The 20110-nt window shown below is 46.6% G+C and overlaps 1 protein-coding gene across 1 annotated transcript in view; it reads right to left on the bottom strand.

Moving 5' to 3' along the window:
* LOC112143420 (son of sevenless homolog 1) overlaps positions 1-20110 on the bottom strand; it is a gene marked incomplete at its 3' end in the record, with an annotated part of 28320 nt that continues 8210 nt past the window's right edge. Inside the window, 16 exon segments of the mRNA XM_024267372.2 lie at positions 1-28; positions 106-227; positions 735-779; positions 1603-1876; positions 1952-2068; positions 2144-2316; positions 2390-2507; positions 3790-3952; positions 4040-4159; positions 4223-4445; positions 4511-4614; positions 4971-5087; positions 5201-5282; positions 5406-6067; positions 10773-10900; positions 18044-18142. Coding sequence (XP_024123140.1) covers positions 1-28; positions 106-227; positions 735-779; positions 1603-1876; positions 1952-2068; positions 2144-2316; positions 2390-2507; positions 3790-3952; positions 4040-4159; positions 4223-4445; positions 4511-4614; positions 4971-5087; positions 5201-5282; positions 5406-6067; positions 10773-10900; positions 18044-18142 — 2575 coding nt within the window.

Below are 20110 nucleotides of genomic sequence, written 5' to 3'. Positions count from 1 at the left end.
CGGGGGGGCTCTCCAACTTTGATACCCCCTGAGGGACAGAAAGGGGCGGAGCTTTGACCAAAACTTTGGATATCACATGGCGGACGATGGGGGGCGGGGGCCTACCTTAGAGGGCGACGACTCCGAAGGCGCCGACTCCGGACGTCTGCGCGGGGGGACTGGGGGGGGCACCGGGACGTCCTCCACTCCCCGACTGAAGCTGACTATAGAGGACACGGATGAGGACCCTGAACCCAATCAGAACACAGAACTGCTGTTAGCGGGGCACAGTCTTCCACATGCGGAGTTATGCAGGACATGTCACACTGGTAGCAATGCATTCTGGGTACTAGCTGGCTTCACCGGCCAGTCTGACGGTCACTCCGGAGACTCTGACCCGTAGGACCGGCTTAACCCCAAAAGACAAGCAGACCATCTGTGGTTCTGGTTCTGCTGACCCACCTGTTCAAAGCTGTTCCATTAATGATGTAAAACAACCCAGAATGCATTGCAGGGTGATGAAATGAAAGCAGTGGAAATGTCAGAGGTTTGAAACCCCCCCACAGCCAATCAGCTGTTTCTAACGTTGACACGGCGAGCTGTGGCTGGATGACGGTCTGAATGGAGATGGACAGCTCAGACGTTTCACCTGTCTGCTGGCCTAAGGTGTGCATCAGAGAGCCTAGATCAGCTACTGAGCACACCTGAGGTGCTCAGACAGGTGGAAGGACCACATTCAGGTGAGTCATACTAACGTGGGCCGCGAGGCAGAGAGATGACAGCGAAGATGCTGTCGCAGGCTGAGGAGGGGAGAGGAGAGAGCGTTAGCGGGTTCACACGTCACGGCGTCAGTACACCTCAGTACAGGTGGAACAGGGGAGCTCTGCAGGCGTTACACGTGAGCTCTGAGTGGGGCGGCCATGACGCAGCGGTAGGGCGGTCGACTCCTGATCGGAGGATAGCGGGTTCAATTCCCGCCTTGCCCATGTGTTGCAGTGTCCTTGGGCAAGACACTGAACCCCGAATTGCCTCTGGTGGGAGGTTGGAGCCAGTGTTTGGCAGCGGAACCACCACCAGTGTATGAATGAGTGAATGGGTGAATGGGTCTGTGACTGTGAAGCGCTTCGGGCTCTCGAAGGAGGGTAGAAAGCGCTATACAAGTATACGACATTTACCATTTTAAAGGTATTACAGGTGAGCTCTGATCCTGAACTCTAAAGGTGTTTAAGGTGAATTCCGCAGGTGTTACAGGTGAGCTCTGACCCTGAACTCTAAAGGTGTTACAGGTGAGTTCTGACCTTGAACTCTAAAGGTGTTACAGGTGAATTCCGCAGGTGTTACAGGTGAGCTCTGATCCTGAACTCATGAACATAGTTTTTCTTTTCCTTCCTATTTTTCACACAGAAAAGTATTGATCCCGGATCGATGATCAGTATTGATGAATCTTAACGACCCATTGCTACCAGTGACCTAACCTTAACCCCCCCAATCAGCATGTTGCTTCTTTGATATAAAACATGTCCATGAGACCCGGCCTCGGTGGGACGGATCATGGGTGGAGTCAGCCTCAGCTAAGTGGGTGGAGTTAGTGTGTTTTCACTGATGCTGGTGGGCGTGTCTTACTGGAATGGAAGGGGCTGCTGGGCCCCTGAGGCGAGTCAAAGACGCTCCCCACATCTGTGGAGCTGGAAGCAGCTGATGCTGGGGGCGGAGTCAGGGGGGTCCGGGGGGAGTTTGGCGCTGAGACTGCCCCGCCTTCCGCCTCGCTGTCAGGTATGCGGCTGTAACTAATCTTCCTGGGCTCGTTCTGCAGAGGTGTGGGGTGTCTCATGGTCCCGGGCCTGTTGGAGCTGGGCCGGATCCCTGGACTCTTCAGAGGACAGGTGTACCTCTTGGCCTAGACCAGGATTCAGACGGGTTCAGGTCCAGCAGAGTCCGTCTCCAGACCGTATGTTACCATGGCGACACTTACAAATCGAGGTAGGGATCGAGTGTTCCGAGGTTCAATCTCTAAAGACTTGTTGAAGAGATAGTCTGCAAAGTCCTTCTCCGACAGGTCCCCCATCGGGTTCAGGTTCTCAAAGAACTTCTGTTCCACAAACAAAGAGACCAACTAGAGTCAGGATGGAGGTTTCCACAGGCAGGAGAGACTCTGCAGACTGACCCTGATGTCGACCTCCACCCTCAGGCAGTACGGCTGGTTCTGGTACTGTTGGATCTCTCCGGTGATCTCGGCCACCTTCCTCCTCTTGCTGAAGTTGATAAGGTCCTTGCCGTGTCTGCGCAGGAAGTCGGGGTTTCCTTCCTCTGTTTTCAGGATGTTGGTTAGGTAGATACCTGTCAGGTAGACACAGACGTGTGAGCGGCTTCTGGCTGCAGGGGGGGGGGTCACACACCTGTCGGACTGTACCAAAGAAGGGGACGCAGGGGGGGTTGATGGAGCGCAGTTTCATCAGGTACTTCTTGTAGTGGTCTTCACTCAGCTCGTGGGCCTCCTCCAGGATCCTCCTCTGACGACTCGGGATTTGCTGTCAACGAAAGCACAACGTTTTTCCAGACACTCAACAATGCTAGAGCCTTCAGCCCTGGGGGGTCTCCAGGGGGGTGACACCTGTGCTGCATGCAAGCACAAATGAGGACGGTCCAATGAGCAGAGAGGACTAACAAACCTGTGGACCTTCAGTAAAACAGTCTAGATCAGGGAGTTCAAAGTCAGGCCTGGTGGGCCGGCCTCCTGCTGGTTCTCCAGATTCCCTCCTTATTTGCTGCTGATCACCTGGATCAGGTGTGTTTGGCCATTAAGGAGCTTCGGTGGCAGGTTGGTTGGAGAACATGTAGGACACTGGCCCTCCAGGGCTGGAGTTCCACACCCCTGATCTAGAGGCTTCATGTGAACCAGAGTGAGATCTGATATTAGAGGGTCACTCTGCTGTCCTTAAGGTGACAAAGGAGAAACCTGTCCATCACTTGTCGACCTGTCAGGAGATTAGGAGAGTTTCAAACTCTCCTGGAGAGTGAGAAGATAAGATATGGAAATAAAGAGTTTTCAAGAAGATAGAAGACATTTCAGAAGATCAAGAATGAATCTAGAGGATCAGGACTTAATCCACCCAAGGATCAGGACTGAATCTAGTCAAGGATCAAGACTGAATCCACCCGAGTATCAGGACTGAATCCATCAGAGGATCATGAGTGAATCCATCCAAGGATCAGATCTGAATCCATCCGAAGATCAGGACTGAATCCACGCGATAATCAGGAATAAATCCAGAGGATCTGCACTGAGGATAAGATCAAGATGGATGTTCTGGAGATCAGTGAGGTCAATGAGAGGAGAAGAGTGATGATGATGAGAGAAGAAGGCGGAGATTAGAGGAGGACGACCACAGAGGAGGTTCATGGATGAAGGAGGTCAGGAGCACGACTGACTGAGGAGAAACCAAATGGGAGGAAGTGAAGGATTAAAGTGAGTAAATATTTCCCATCATCCTTTTGTTTACTCTTAGCGTGTGTAAACACTTACGGTAATCGTACGTGTACTTTGTAATGCATGTACTTAAGTAAGTTAGTAAGTAAGTAAGTTTTATTTATAAAGCACCTTTCACAGTCAAAAGTCACAAGGTGCTTCACAAGTTAAAAGCATAAAAACAAATACTTCAAAAGATAAAACATGACGGATACTTTATCTATTTCTGTTTGTTCCTCACAGTCCGCTCTCCTTCAGTTGGAACCACCAACCCAGCAGCTGCTTTCAGAACCAAAACCCGATCCCGACCAGAGGAGCTTTGTCAGGGTGGGACGGCCGCTCACCTCAAAGGTGTGGTCCAGTCGGTACACGGGGGACGAGTTCATGGCGCTGACCACTTCCAGAACGCCGTTGAAGTTGTTGAGTTCCTGAAAGACCTGCAGGACCTCGATGATGCGGGAGACCACAGCGACCCGCTCCTCCAGGTTCTCGGCCTCTAAGATGCACCTGCAGAGAGCGGCAGCTGAGTTCACAAAGACAAAGTGGCGTGCGGTGGCCCGTGGCGGCCCGCGGCGGCGGCGCAGAGACCCTTACTTTTCCAGCCACAGAGTGAGGTTGGTGGTGTGGCGGATCATCCTCAGCAGGTTGGGGGAGTGGATCTCCTTGTCCTCCTTGGTCCAGACGCTGCCCACCAGCTCCGAGGGCTGCACGGCCCTGTGGGGGGGCAGGGTCATCTGACGCACCTGAACAGGTGTGACTGTCTGAGCGCGGCCTTACCTGTAGAAGTCCGACTCCAGCAGCGTGAGCTGGCGGGCGATCTCGATGGGGTGCAGGGTCATGAGGTCAAACTGCTCCGAGTTTCCCGGCTTGCAGATGTGCCACTCGATGGGGGGGGGCGAGTTCTGGAAGGTGATGCTGTGGCTCGGCACGCTCACCTGGACCTGCTTCTTCCTCTGGATGATCTTTGTGATGGACTCCACCCACTTCCTCATAGCTTTACCTGCAGCACACGCCGGTCACCTGACGGCTGTCTGTCCCCACCCCCACGCCGAGGCCGGAGCTCACCTCTGACTGAAGCTATGAAGTCCTCCAGCTGACCCAGCAGGTGGGGGTCCCTCTCAAAGTCGTAGAAGTGATGCTCCACCCAGTGGCGGCAAACGTTCAGCACTCTGCACAAGAACCACCAGATCGGACCAGATCAGAAGAGACGGCGGAGGGAGACGTGTGGAGAGACATCCTGCAGCACCACCTGCAGGTTCTGATGATCGCCGCTCGCCGCTCTCATCAGAACCTGCGTCTCCATCAGGACGATGAGAGCCGCTCAGATCTCAGTGCCCTTTCAACGCTCAGATCTAGAGTTTTCTATCTGAACGTTTCTGCTGCATCAAACCACGTTTCTCTGACGGTGATAGAACCAGAGATCTGTTAGGTTCACCACCGTTCTGTCCTCCACCCCCCCTCCATGACAGCTGGTCTAGAGCACAGACAGATCTCTGCCAGCCCAGTTGGATCTGTCTTAGTGTACCTGAGCTGGACTGGCTGAACAAACTCTTTCCGGAAGCGTTTCACTTCGTTGCTGAGCAGCTGATCCCCTCCGTCCGTCTGATCCGCCTCTGCCGGTCTGGGTTCTGGGATCTCAAACCTGAAACAAAGAACCTCATCTGGGTCAGGGTTCTGTTCCTAGCCGTCAAAAGACTCTGAGAACACGGGTCAGCAGAGACTGAGACAGATGCTCAAGATGACAGCTGAGCTCACCGTTCAATCAGCAGGTCCAGCAGCTCCTGGGGCTTACAGAACGACCTGTAGGTGGTCAGAAATGTCCGGACGAAGTTTGGGTCTGAAAGAGACCAGAATCCGTCAGAGGACGTCAAAAAAAAGGACGAAGACCGGAACACCTTCACCTGTCTGATCTCATCTACCTGAACCTCCCCCCTCTCACCTGCATGACCTCACCGCTCACCTGCGTACATGTGGAACGTCAGCCGTTCGATCAGTTTCAGGACTGTTCCCGCCTTGACGATGGGGATTCCAGACCTGGACTGGACGTTCTCCTCGAACACCACGTTCTCCTCGGAGTCCGGCTCGGCGAAGCGGTACTCCTGAGCTCCCGGCAGCCTCACCTGCTCCTGCTTGTCCTCCGTCATCATGGCGGAGTCCAGCATGCGCTCCAGTGTGCTGCGGTACTGAAGCGACACCAGCGCCGCCATCCAGCTGTTTTTCTCCTCGGCGGACTTGGCGGCGAACACCACGCTGTTGCCGTCCTTCAGGATGATCTCGAAGGCGTGCCGGTACTCGCCCTCCTTGTCGTCCTTGTCGTTGATCTGGATCTTGCGCATGAAGAACTTCTCTTTGAGCCGGTACTCTGCGGTGGAGCCGGTGCCGGGCAGGCGGGGCGGGCCGTGGTTGGACTTGCAGCAGACCATCAGGCCATCGAACAGAAAGATGTGGCGTTCGTGTTTGGCGCCCACGCGCGTCAGCGTGCCCTCCATGATGAACTCGTTGCAGCTCTGGCCGATGTCCTTCCCCTCCCAGCCGTCGATGTTCTTCTGGATCTCATTCATTTTCTTGATGGCCAGGTGCTTCCCCTTCACCTGGTGGCTGTAGAGGCGGCACGCCGTCTCACTGTGGGGAGGAGAGAAGGGTTAGTCTGCAGGTCAGGCAGGTGTGACCTTGTTGGTGTGACCTTGTAGGTGTGACCTTGTTGGTGTGACCTCGCAGGTGTGACCTTGTAGGTGTGACCTCGCAGGTGTAAACTCACAGGTGTGACCCTGTTGGTGTGACCTCGCAGGTGTGACCTCGCAGGTGTAAACTCGCAGGTGTGACCTTGTTGGTGTGACCTTGTAGGTGTGACCCTGTTGGTGTGACCTCGCAGGTGTAAACTTGCAGGTGTGACCTTGTAGGTGTGACCTTGTAGGTGTGACCCTGTTGGTGTGACCTCGCAGGTGTAAACTTGCAGGTGTGACCTCGCAGGTGTAAACTCGCAGGTGTGACCTCACAGGTGTGACCTCGCAGGTGTAAACTCGCAGGTGTAAACTCGCAGGTGTGACCTCACAGGTGTGACCTCGCAGGTGTAAACTCGCAGGTGTAAACTCGCAGGTGTGACCTCGCAGGTGTGACCTTGCAGGTGTGACCTCGCAGGTGTGACCTCGCGGGTGGGACCTCACAGGTTAGGCAAGGATTTTTTATCTTCACTGGTGTCTGTGGCAGACATTAGATCCTGTCCATCTTTGTTCACCTTTGGCATGGGAGGGATCATAGGTAAGGGATAATACCTGACGACGTGTGCATTATGAGAATTAATGTACGACCCGGAGGGCTGAACCATCTGACGCGAAGTGCGTTAGCATTATCCCGCATATACCATGGTCATTTAAAAACAATAAACATTTAATCAGTATCTAGTACTTTATTCTTGTTGTTTCTTCGCTTTAGGATTTTTTTTCCTCAAAAAGCAGACTATTTGAGGCCTGATGCGGCTTGTTGTCGTGGTGACATGCAACAGGCAGAGACCTTGCAGCCGTTACAGACCTCAACTGCAGCGGTAAAGTGGAAAGTCAGTGAAAGGAAAACCCGGACAAATGTGGATTTTTTTTCTCTCATTCTAAAGTTAAGGCTTTAGTGAGCAGCTAGAACATAAACAGCACACAATCATCTTCGTCTTAGTGTTTCATTTCACGCAGGTTTGGTAGACTCCAGTCTTCTGAACTGCTCAAAAAACGGAAACTCCCTCTTGTGGTGAAACAGAAGACTACACCTTACATGCCGAACGTTGTGTCTTATTAGAAGGAGAATAACTTATTTAAAAATAAATTACCAAAGTTAAGCTGAACATTATGAGGTAGGGGGGGTTATCTAATTTTTAATATGAACTCCTTTACCTTACATAAGGAAAGTGAGATACAAATACTGACTGTCACAATAGGTTTAATAAAGTATCAGTTCAGAGAGAAAGTTCATCCATTACTGCTTATTTTTGTCCAGATGATGAAGGAAAGGAATGAAGGAAGCCTGCACAGTGATTCAGAACGTTTGGTCTGTGTGACCGGAACTTCTTTTTTTAGGTGTGGTTTATCACCGTGGTTTATCACTTTTTAATCCACACCCAGCAGCCAATCAGAATAGAGTATTTACCCGGGCCATGGTATAATGCAATATAAAGATGGGGTTATCTGGACCCCATAAAAAAGCACAAGGGATAAAAATGTGCAAGTTGATTTTTCTTTAACATTACATAGTTGATATGCACGGACAAAGATAGTGAAAGTGGAACATTTTCCCATGAAATGTAGTGATCGTCTGAAAATGTAACAATTACTGAGATTACTAAAGTGCTGAATATTAATATCTGTTTCCAGCTTGCTGTCATTGTTGATAATTACGGTGAGAAATCAGAGTCTTCATATAGTGGATCATTATTATTATTATAATGTATCAAAGTCAAAGTCCCACTATCTGTCACGCACCTAGGTGTGTGAAATTTGTTCTCCGCATTTGACCCCTCCCCTGGGGGAGCGGTGAGCTGCAGACACAGCCGCGCTCGGGAACCATTTGGTGGTTTAACCCCCCAGTCCAACTCCTTAGTGCTGAGTGCCAAGCAGGGAGGCACTGGGTCCCATTTTTAGAGTCTTTGGTATGACTCGGTCGGGATTTGAACCCACGACCTTCCCATCTCAAGGCGGACACTCTACCACAAGGCCACTGAGCTGGTAACTAACTTTAACTACGCAAAATGTGTTGTTTCAAACTGGTAGCCCTTCGTATGACTCAGTACCCATGAAGTAGCTCTCAGTATTAAAAAGGTTGGAGACCCCTGGTCTAGACTCTCTCCCACTAGCTTAGAGCCCCAACCTGACATTACTGCACATTTCTATCCATTCGCACAGTTCTGATCCAGAATTCAGACAAGAAAAACAAAGACGTTCATGGAGCCATTTGACTGCATGCATCACAAAGAGGCGGACCAGGGAGCTTGTGGCCCCGCCCATTGCAGTTTGTATATCACTGCTACAACTGTCTCCTTGTTTTCATCTACTTGGATAAAGGAATCCTCAGAAATGCAGTTTGAATCTTTTTGCCCAACATCAAAGGGACAATGCTACATGTTAAAAACAACTATTTTCACCAGAGTGGGTCTTCAACGCTGAGATCTCAGAAGAAGATCTCAATGCCCTGAGAAGGTTTACATCTAGGAACCCGTTGGGGCGATCGTGGCCCCCCACCACTGTGAATACACAAACCTTAGAAAAAGGAAATGATGTAAAAACTGTTTCCTGCTCATTTCTGTCATTTTCTCCTGATTACAAAGAACTTACTGTCAGGAAGTCATGTGACATGGCTCCACCCCCACATCAACAATGCATGCTGGGAGTTTATTCTAGTTTTGGAGAGATGAGTAACAGAACGCTCCCTCCCTCACTCACTCGCTCTGGGACGTCTCCTTATGGAGGACCCTCTTCGTTCCCTGCCGGTGTATTATCGGATATTTGTGAGGGACCCGAAAATGTCTGTTCAGAGGGAGGATGGGATGGCACTCGGGTTTCCCTCCTTGACGGTCTCCTCTGTGTGTGAAGAGTGGCAGGAGGACAAGAGCCAGCTGTTGTCCTGGACCACGCTCCAGATGGGGTGTTTTGATACATTTGGGACAAAGACCTTGTACCTGGTCTGTGTCAAGGTTCTGAACATGCGCTCGCCAGCGGATGTTAGATTGTGGAGGTGGACTGAGTTTTTTGGCACAGGGTCTTCCCCAAGGGGCTGTTGGAGGTCTCTGTACAAATCCCCCGTGGAGAAACGGGCGGGTAACCTCCAGTGGAGGATCGTACACGGGATCCATGGTTGACTCTTCCTGGACTGGACGTTTTAATCCGCCGGTATGAGCCGCGCTTTAGAAAAAAACTGAATTCTTTAGGCTTTCCAGCCCGACGTTCTCACCAGAATTTGACCTTCATCACATCAACAGGAGATCAGCGGACCCAAGAAGAGGAGGCTGGGATTTCAGACAGAAGGATCTGGGCTCAGAACGGTTCTAGCCTTTAACCACTGATCATCACACAATAAAATCATGAAAGATGGCAACAAAACCAGCGACCCGCATGGCCTCGCCTGCAGCAGGAAACATCCATAGAGCAGATTAGCGAGGTAATACTCACAGCAACCTTTAAACCAGTTTCCTAAGAGCTGTAAAACTGAGAGCCAGACCGGGTCCTGCTGCTGACACGGGAAACCACAACCGCTCACTAGTGTACATCCCTCATTATGGCTCGCCGCGGCGAGCAACATCAGTCAGTTCATATCCAAACCGTCCTCTGAGAGACCTGTGAGCGGTCAGGCAGCCATGCAAGAACACAGGAGGATGGTTCTGATGGTTTCAGCGGTCCTCCTGGTTCTGATGGTTTCTGTGGTCCTCCTGGTTCTGATGGTTTCAGCGGTCCTCCTGGTTCTGATGGTTTCCGTGGTCCTCCTGGTTCTGATGGTTTCAGCGGTCCTCCTGGTTCTGATGGTTTCCGTGGTCCTCCTGGTTCTGGTGGTTTCAGCGGTCCTCCTGGTTCTGATGGTTTCAGCGGTCCTCCTGGTTCTGATGGTTTCTGTGGTCCTCCTGTATAAATGTAGCAGAACTTCCTCCAGCAGCTGCCCTTATCCTGCCGTGTTCTCTGTTGCTACGGTGAAAAAGGGGCGGGGCTACAGTGTCGTAGCAGTGTGAAGATCCCCCCCAGACCCTCTGAAGACACCTACGTCCTCGTGTCCTCCTCATCTTCGTCCTCTCCGTCTTCAGCTGCTCTCCTTTCTGAGCTCTTCTGTGAGAGAACAATGAGCGCCTCTAAGCTCCGCCCAAACGCAGAACCCCCCCCGGTTTATTTTGGTCCAAAGGGAAACAGAGGATGGGAGGAGTCCCACACAGGCTGTGTGTGTTTTTGTGTGTATATGTGCCAGAGAAAAGGTTGGTTTATAAAGTTATGTCTTTCTAAATGTTGACCTTCTTTGTGCAACGTTTTTCCCGCCGCTCGGTTGTGGGCGGTCCGATCAGTTAGGAGTTCAGGTCAGCTTTAACGACCACTAAAGGAGAAGCTGTTTGAGCTGCAGCGCCGTGCAAACACAGGAAATGAACTTTTACTAGTGAACGCCGGTGGACAGGTGAGGGGAAAGCCGTCATCACTGGCTGTGAATCCGATTCTGATTCTACAATCTAAACGTTACACTTTAAGGAGTCTGTATGACTATAGCTTCATAAAGACCATTTGCAAAAGAAATCAAAATGTTGGTAAAGCTCAGAGGGCTCTCCCAAACGTTAGGCTGCTGTGCACCTGTGCAGGTGGGCGGGCGTTGGGTGTACCTGAGTCTCCTCTTGGCCAGGTTCCTGGAGCAGATCCTCTCCATGCTGCTCTGCAGGTTCAGCAGAGCTGTGATGGCCTGCTTCAGGCACTCCTTATCCTCCTCATCCTCACTCTTCTCCTCCAGTTGCTATGGAAACACATAGGGGGAGTGGACATGAGAAGGACCTGTGCAGGTAGTTTTTGAAGTTGTGACTAACAGAACCAAACATGGTAACATCCAGAGCAACAACTGGATCAGTTCCAGGCAGCAGTCAGCTGTGCTTCAGATCAGTACCAGACCTCGGACCTCGGACCCCAGCAGCTCAGAAATAATCTGCAGAACATGACTGGAGGTTTGTGAGGATTTAACTTCAGCCGGGACAAAAGAGATTACAGCAGCTCATAGAACCGCGGTCCAAACGGCTTCAAACATCGAGAGCGTTCACAGGGACAGGAATGTTAGCGCCACGGCGAAGGTTTCCCTCTGATAGAAGTCTCATCGTTTTAACTGGAGAACTGGTACAACTGGTGGTTGACTGAATACTTTTTACCCAACAGAATTTAAATAGGTTATGGAACCAACTAGGGGTGTGTATTGGCAAGAGTCTCGTGATACGATATGTATCTCACAATACGTATCACGGTACATGTCTCACAGTACGATACGTATCACGATACATGTCTCACGGTACGATACGTATCACGGTACATGTCTCACGTTGCGATACGTATCACGGTACATGTCTCACTGTGCGATACGTATCCTGATATGTATCTCACAATACGTATCACGGTACATGTCTCACTGTGCGATACGTATCACGGAACATGTCTCACGTGCGATACGCATCACGGTACATGTCTCATGGTGCGATTCGTATCACGGTACATGTCTCACGGTGCGATACGTAACACGGTACATGTCTCACAGTACGATACGTATCCTGATATGTATCTCACAATACGTATCACGGTACATGTCTCACGGTGCGATACGTATCACGGTACATGTCTCACTGTGCGATACGTATCACGGTACATGTCTCACGGTGCGATACGCATCACGGTACATGTCTCATGGTGCGATACGTATCACGGTACATGTCTCACGGTGCGATACGTATCACGGTACATGTCTCACGCTGCGATACGTATCACGGTACATGTCTCACAGTACGATACGTATCACGGTACATGTCTCATGGTGCGATACGTATCACGGTACATGTTTCACGGTGCGATACGTATCACGGTACATGTCTCACGGTGCGATACGCATCACGGTACATGTCTCATGGTCAGATACGTATCACGGTACATGTCTCACGCTGCGATACGTATCACGGTACATGTCTCACGGTACGATACGTATCACGGTACATGTCTCACAGTACGATACGTATCACGGCACATGTCTCATGGTGCGATACGTATCACGGTACATGTCTCACGGTGCGATACGTATCACGGTACGTGTCTCACGGTGCGATACGTATCAAGGTACATGTCTCACGGTGCGATACGTATCACAGTACATGTCTCACGGTAGGATACGTATCATGGTACATGTCTCACGGTACGATACGTATCACGGTACATGTCTCACGTTGCGATACGTATCATGATACATGTCTCACGGTACGATACGTATCACGGTACATGTCTCACAGTACGATACGTATCACGGTACATGTCTCACATTGCTATACGTATCACGGTACATGTCTCACGGTACGATACGTGTCACGGTACATGTCTCACAGTACGATACGTATCACGGTACATGTCTCACGGTGCGATACGTATCACGATACATGTCTCACGGTACGATACGTATCACGGTACATGTCTCATGGTACGATACGTATCACGATACATGTCTCACGGTACGATACGTATCACAGTACATGTCTCACATTGCTATACGTATCACGGTACATGTCTCACGGTGCGATACGTATCACGATACATGTCTCACGGTACGATACGTATCACGGTACATGTCTCACAGTACGATACGTATCACGGTACATGTCTCACGGTACGATACGTATCACGATACATGTCTCACGGTACGATACGTATCACAATACACGTCTCATGGTACAATACATATCACAATACACGTCTCACGGTGCGATACGTATCACGGTACGTATCACGGTACGTATCACGGTACGTCTAACGGTACGATACGTATCAAGGTACATGTCTCACGGTACGATACGTATCACGGTACATGTCTCACGGTGAGATACGTATCACGGTACATGTCTCATAGTACGATACGTATCATGGTACGTCTCACTGTAATATACGTATCACGATACATGTCTCGCGGTACGATACGTATCCTGATACGTATCACAATACATGTCTCACAGTGCTGCCAACTAGTGGTCGGGGGTCTGAGTGTAAAACTAAAGTCAGATGCTGAAGATAGCTCAGAAATAGCCAATTAAATATCATCCTGTCAGAATTTTAAATTGATTAAAGTATCACCTAAAAAAATATCATGAAATATCACCAAATTGTTTCCCCCCACACCCCAAGAATGAACCATTTCAGAGAGTTGAAGAACTTAGTGGCTTTAATCTCATTCTAAATGTTAAGATGGATTCCTCAAACGAGGACGTGAGAAACAGGAAGATGAATGGTATGACTGTGGACACCCTGGATTGGTCGAAGTGTGGAGAGACCACCACTTAACCCATAGGGAGCCCCCACCACTCATGGGCTTGATTTGAGGTAATACTATGAGGTAATACTATGAATGAATGAATGAATGAATGAAATGGTTTATTTCAAGCAATCAGGAATAATACATGAAAAAAATAACATCACATTGAATCACAAGTAAATCGCTTGAAAGGGAGGAAGTGAACTTATATAATCCCATCCCGACTCAACCATTTTCTCCACATGAATTATCAATATCCGGTTCAGGACTTAATATCAAATATTTATACTCTACAATAACAAATTTAGGTTAGGAAGAGTCATTAAGATCAGTGATGTAATCAAGTTTCAAAACATCCACAGATAAATTATTTATATTAATCAGTAACAATAATCTAATATTCTCATTGAAAGATAATTCATCAAAGAATGATTATAATAATACAAAAAGTAATAATTTAAAAAGAAAAAAGATCAGTAGTTTGAGCAGAATCAGTGCTACATCACAGTTAGGAGCAGTTTAAGGCCACGTAATCGTTCTTCATTGTCATGACTGAGAGACTGTGAAGGTCTCATTTCAACCGAAATCTGCTCCAAGTTCTTCAGCTCAGAACCGGGTCAGAGTTCACCTTCAACGGTCTTTTGAGTTCACATTTCACATTTTGCTTGAATTAAAGGGTCAGACATGAGTAATCCCACAGTTCTCAAAGTCGTTCATGGCTTTTATTTCCAGAGGCATCGTCTGGTCCGCTGGTCCGAGTGGTTTCACAAAGATTCTGGAGTTCTGGATCCATGTTGAATGGATCCGTTTCCTCTTGAGAAGGAGCCTCGCGTGCTTCTCCAGCTCAGCGTGATATTTGGATAAATGATGGTTAAGATGCACCGTAGACCCCTTCAGGTGTTCTCGTTGTTTCATCAGAGCTATCTTGTGCTTTCGATTCACAGACCTGATCAGGATCGCTGGTTTATCCGTATTCTTTCTCCGAGGAAGCGGATGACAGACCTCAACAGTGTTTAGGTCCAAGGAAATCCCTTTGGACGCAAGAAATTCTCCAACTTGATTCTCCACAGTCGGGTTAGCATCCATCACAGCACCGTTAGCATCCATGCTAGCGCTGGTAGCACCAGGCTGCACCCGGGGTTGTAGTTGTAGTCCAGTGAGAATCACATTATTCATCCGTGCCTGTTGATCCATGTCATGCATTCTTCTCTCCAGGAGATCTTGGCGATTATCTTGTTGTTGGGCGATAAAGCGCCATCCAGCGGCTGCTGCCCACCACAATGAATTTCCCCCCGGGGATTAATAAAGTATATTTGATTGATTGATTGATTGATTGTTCGTTACGTGCCTTTTCCTTTCGAAAATCTTCCACGAGTTGTAACAGTGGTGATAGCTTAGCCTCGAGCTCCAGCAGAGCTAATAACTTAGCATCATGCAGAAGAGCAGGGGTTAGCTTAGCTTGAATGTCCGCGAGTGCGATTTTGAGATCCGTCAAATTGGCTTTGAAGTTTTTCTTTGGTGCCATGTTCAACTCTCCTCGTAGCAGTAGAGTTGAGGAGAGCTGGAGACACACGTCTGCTCGAGATCCGGAACCGGAAGTCAAAAAAAGAGTGGATACTATGAGGTAATGCTATGAGGGAATACTGTGAACCAATACTACTAGGGAATACTTTGAGGTAATACTATGAGTAAATACTATAAGGGAATATTAAGATGGATTTCTATGACGTAATACTATGATGAAATACTATGAGTAAATACTATGAGAGAATACTATAAGGTAATACTATGAGTAGGGGTGTGCCAAAATATCGATATATCACGATATTTAGTCCTGCGTTCTCGATGTATCGATATTATATTTTCATTTAAGAGGCTGTAGCGCTGAGCGTCTGAGTCGTGCGCCGGAACTATTGACCAGATGGGCGCGCTGCGTCGGACATTTAATAGCGATGCACGTGCTCGTTCGGGAGAATCTCCGGTGAGATACAGGCTCTGTAGCGCGTGTGTGAAGCATGTCTACCTGTCAGCATTTATCATCCATCTGTAGGAGATCCAGCCGGTAAGAAGTGACTTTGTCTGAGCGCTAGAATGTCAGCGATCACTTACTTCCTGTTTGCTGTGGGAACTGGGCGGTGCTTCGCAGTTGTTTGTGTACACTTCAGGGACCGTCGGAATTTTCGCTTTCATGCACTTCAATGTTTAGCCTGCTGCTGTACGGTGTAACTTTGGTAAATTTATAATGTGACGTTTCCAAACAATGTTATTACTTGTTGCTAATGTTAATTTAAAGTAATTCTTAAATAAAAAAGCAGGATTTGATGTATGAACTTAAATTTAAATGTAATTAAAATAAAGTACATGAATTCACTGTAAAATTAGGGAGAATGCTAATTAATTGAAGCACTTAAAATTATATTTATTGCCATTATTATGTGTGTTTTAAGGATTTTACCTATTGACTGCTGACTGACCAAATGGAAAATAGATAAAAATTGGAAAAATAATCTCAAGTAACAGTCTGAGTAAATCAACCTTCATTTTTGGATGCTCAGCCCTTTTCAAGTGAGAGAAAAGTGCACAAAAAATTAGGTCAATTTTGAGAGAGGCTGTAAAACATTATATTCATCATCCTTTGGTGTGATGTTCTTTTGGAGGTAGATAGCTGTCACTACTTGACTTATTTAATATTTGTTCTGTTACAACAATTCTGCATTAAGTAGTGTCACTGCTGATCATGTTTACTATTGTTAACATTGAATCTGACAGATAATTCCAATTCAGTTGTTGTCAATGTTTGTCAAATACAGTTTTACTGATTTCAGTAATGTTGCACAAAAGTGTCTTTAATTTGTTGCACAAAATAAGAAAAGTGGTTTATTATAATTGTGTTTAAGCTTAAAAAGATGAATGGGGATATATTTTCCCAAAAAACATGTTCTTCTATTTAATGTTAGTTATTAGAGAGGATTTTTAACAATTATCGCAATATCGCGATATTATCGATATCGTGAGCCATGTATCGCGTATTGTATTGTGAGGTACCCAGTGATTTCCAGCCCTAACTAGGAGTGAATACTATGAGGAAATACTATGAGTGAATACTATAAGGGAATACTATGGGGTAATACTATGAATGAGTCCACATTCTAGTGTTGTTCTTAGAAATGAAGACGATTCCATTAAAAAAATGACCAAGAAACTGAAGATTTCCTTCAACTGTGTGTGCTATTGTCTTTAGAGAACAGCACAAACAGGATCTCAGCAGAGTAGAAGACAAGTGAGAGGCTCTGCTACACAACCCAGCAAGAGAATAAGAACATTAGAATCTCCGGTGTGAGAAACAGACGCCTCACAGGACCTCGGTTGGGAGATTTGTAAATAGTACAACTAAACTCCTGAGTCAACATCTACACCAGGGGTCTCCAACCTTCTTGAAACTGAGAGCTACTTCATGGGTACTGAGTCATACGAAGGGCTACCATTTTGAATCAACAAATTTAGCGTAGTTATAGTTAGTTAAACATTATTAATAATGAATAATGATACTCTGTATAAAGACTCGGATTTCTCACCATAATTATCAACAATGACAACAAGCTAGGAAACCGATATTAATATTCACCACTTAAATAATCTCAGTAATTGTTACATTTTCATATAATTACTAACATTTCATGGAAAAATGTCCCATTTTCACCATGTTGTGCCATGTTTATTAATTATGTAATGTTAAAGAAAAATCCACGTACACATTTTTAAACAAATCTTGTCACATTTTGGATTAATGAGCAAATCTGCAGCATTTTTAACAAAATGAACAATCTTTGAACTGGAGTAGGTCAGAGGTCACCAAAACTTAACTAAAGTTCATGAATGAATGAATGAATGGTTTATTTCAAACAATCAGGTCACAATACATGACATATTACTTAATGAATCACAAGTAGATCTCTTGAAAAGGAGTGGAAGGAAGCGAACTTATATAATCCCACCCCGACTCGACCATTTTCTCTACACGAATTATCATCATCCGGTTCAGGACTTAATATCAAATATTAATAGATTCAGGCTATTAAATGGTAAATATTGTATACTTGCATAGCACTTCCTAGAGAGTTGTGCTAATTTTAGAAGAGACCTAGCAGCTTGTGTCCTCCTTGGAGTCACCAACCTGCTGCTCGCGGGCAGGTTGGTGACTCGTGATCTACAGGTTCTTAGTCCAATTCAGGACAGAGCTAAAACTAACATACATGAGGATTTGTTTGATTTGCTGTTATGAAATCAATGTTTTGCTGGTGTGATGGGAACAAAAATGACCGTAAACTTTTTAGAATTACCTTTTAGTTATAAAACCTGTGCAGTGTATTTTCTGAGTGCTGACAGCTCGGTGCTAACGTACATGACCCATCAGTAATAATAAAGTGGTGAGGGGTCGTAGCATTCAGATTTGAAGACTCTGTTTTTCCACATCTCTCTGCTTGGAGGCATCACTGCAGCCACAGGAGAAGGATTCTGATTGGGTCTGACACGGACCTGACCTACAACTGCTGGTGTTTTATTCTCTACAGAACACGAGTGACAGGTGTTCTGTAAGGTTCCTCGTCTCACCTTAAGGATCTCGAACAGATGCAGACAGTGGTAGACCGGCGTGAGGAGCAGTCGGGGAAGAACATACTGAACAGCCTCCTTAAAACCTTCACAGATGGACTGAAAAACAGACAAAAGCTTCATTAGGAATCGAACTCTGATCCACGGGCAGTTTTTCTTCATAGTTTATGTAGATCAACTTCAGTTCGGGCTGGCCAATAAAACGATAAATATCCTAATAGAACTTTTTCTCAATAGAAAAATGAGTATACCGCGATAGACTTTTATTTTGAAGGGTCCAACACTCACCAGTCAGGAGCATTTTCTCCTGTTTGTTGAGTAGACGTTAGAGCGTTAGTCGCCACATGGCGAGCAAACGTTTACTTGAACTTTGTCAAGTTTACTATGTCTTCTTTTGGTAAATTTCTTTTGTCCACTCCTCCTAACCCGGTGTAGGTAACATGTGCTCGGCCTGTCAGAACGACTAGTGATGACGTCACACAACTGTAACAAACGAGTTGGCTAATTTGCAGATTTTCTGTACTGAAACTGATGTTTACAATAAAGTTTATTTTTTTAAAAAGGAAAAAGTGTTAAGATCTGCTCGGACTATTATTTATTATTTTTCATCAACAGCTCCTTCACTAACGTCTGCTCTCCTCAGTGTTTGTGTAACGGAGCAGAACGTGAGCTGCATATTCTAGCGGGACTTCATCGGTCCGTGCGACCAGTTCAACATTGGCAGGATGTATTTAGAAAAAATATGTGCGAATAATTACTTTCTTTATTTTTTTTTTAATGTGCGACCAACAACAGGATAGCATGCTACTCGCTAGCACCCACTTTAGCTCAAACTTCATGCTTCCCAGACTGATTTCTCTCTATTAAAATAACGATCATTATCCTGTGATGATTCCTCTCCATCGGATTATTTCTTCTTCAAGGTTTTTTCAGCTGATTACAAATATTCCTTCTCCTTTTGTGATTCTTAACGTATTTGTTCGGACCTCCTCAGTTTTTTACTCGGAATGAATCCGTGCATCGTTATGGCGGAAGTGTGTCATTCCCCGTGTCAGGTGACAGTGGTCTGATGGTCCGGACCAATCACAATCTTACACGTCATCTATACGCCAGCCTCCGACCGATCTGACAGGCCGAGCACATCTGCTACCTACACCGTCTGAACGGCAGGCTAGCAAATACACAAGACACGCCCCACCCCCGCCATCACTTCAACTGTGTGGCGTTTAGTTTGGTTGATGAAACTGTGGAAAATGCCGCGATTTATGACAGGATCTAGTCAGAACTGGAGGATGAAGCTTCTACACTGACAGCAGCAACACATGAATAAAAGGTGATATATAGACAGCACTGTTGTTAGATGCTAATGTTAATATGCTAACGAAAATGTTAACATTATAATGCTTATTTTAGCTTTCTAACAATAATGCTAACATGCTAACCCTAGTGCTAACATGCTGTTCCATGTGTTTCCTGTACGTGATCAGGGACCGGATTAATGCATTAATGAGGACATTAATAAAGTTTTCTATAAAACACAGCAGCATCATATTCCTTCTGTGAATCGAGTATGTTTAAAGTGTGACAGGAAATAAATATTTTAATCTATATAACCTGTTGATGATTACACATTTCTCAAATATAGTGATTTGGTTTGTATCGTGATATATACTGCTCACAAAAATTTTAAAAAGAACTTTAAAGAAACACATTAGATCCATCAGATCTCAATAAGAAGTTGGATATCTATACAAATAACTACAGGGCAGTGTCTCAGGAACAAAAGGATGATTAAAGTCTTTTAATGGAAATAAAAGTTTTCAGCCTACAGAGGCTCAATTGTGTAGACACCATCAAATCAGAGTGAAATGAAGATGTAGCAGGCTAGTCCATTTTTTCTAAAACTTAATTTCTGCAACTCAAAATGCTTTTCTTGTGTGGCCCCCACCAGCTTGTATGCATGCTTGACAACGTGGCGGGATGCTCCTCATGAGACGACGGATGGTGTCTTGTGGCATTTCCTCCCAGATCTGTGTGAGGGCATCCCTGAGCTGTTGTACAGTCTGA

Source organism: Oryzias melastigma, linkage group LG18 (assembly GCF_002922805.2).
Source record: "Oryzias melastigma strain HK-1 linkage group LG18, ASM292280v2, whole genome shotgun sequence".
In the NCBI taxonomy this organism is placed as follows: domain Eukaryota; kingdom Metazoa; phylum Chordata; class Actinopteri; order Beloniformes; family Adrianichthyidae; genus Oryzias; species Oryzias melastigma.
The sequence above is the reverse complement of the archived record's forward strand: the minus strand, read 5'-3'. Positions and strand labels throughout refer to the sequence as shown.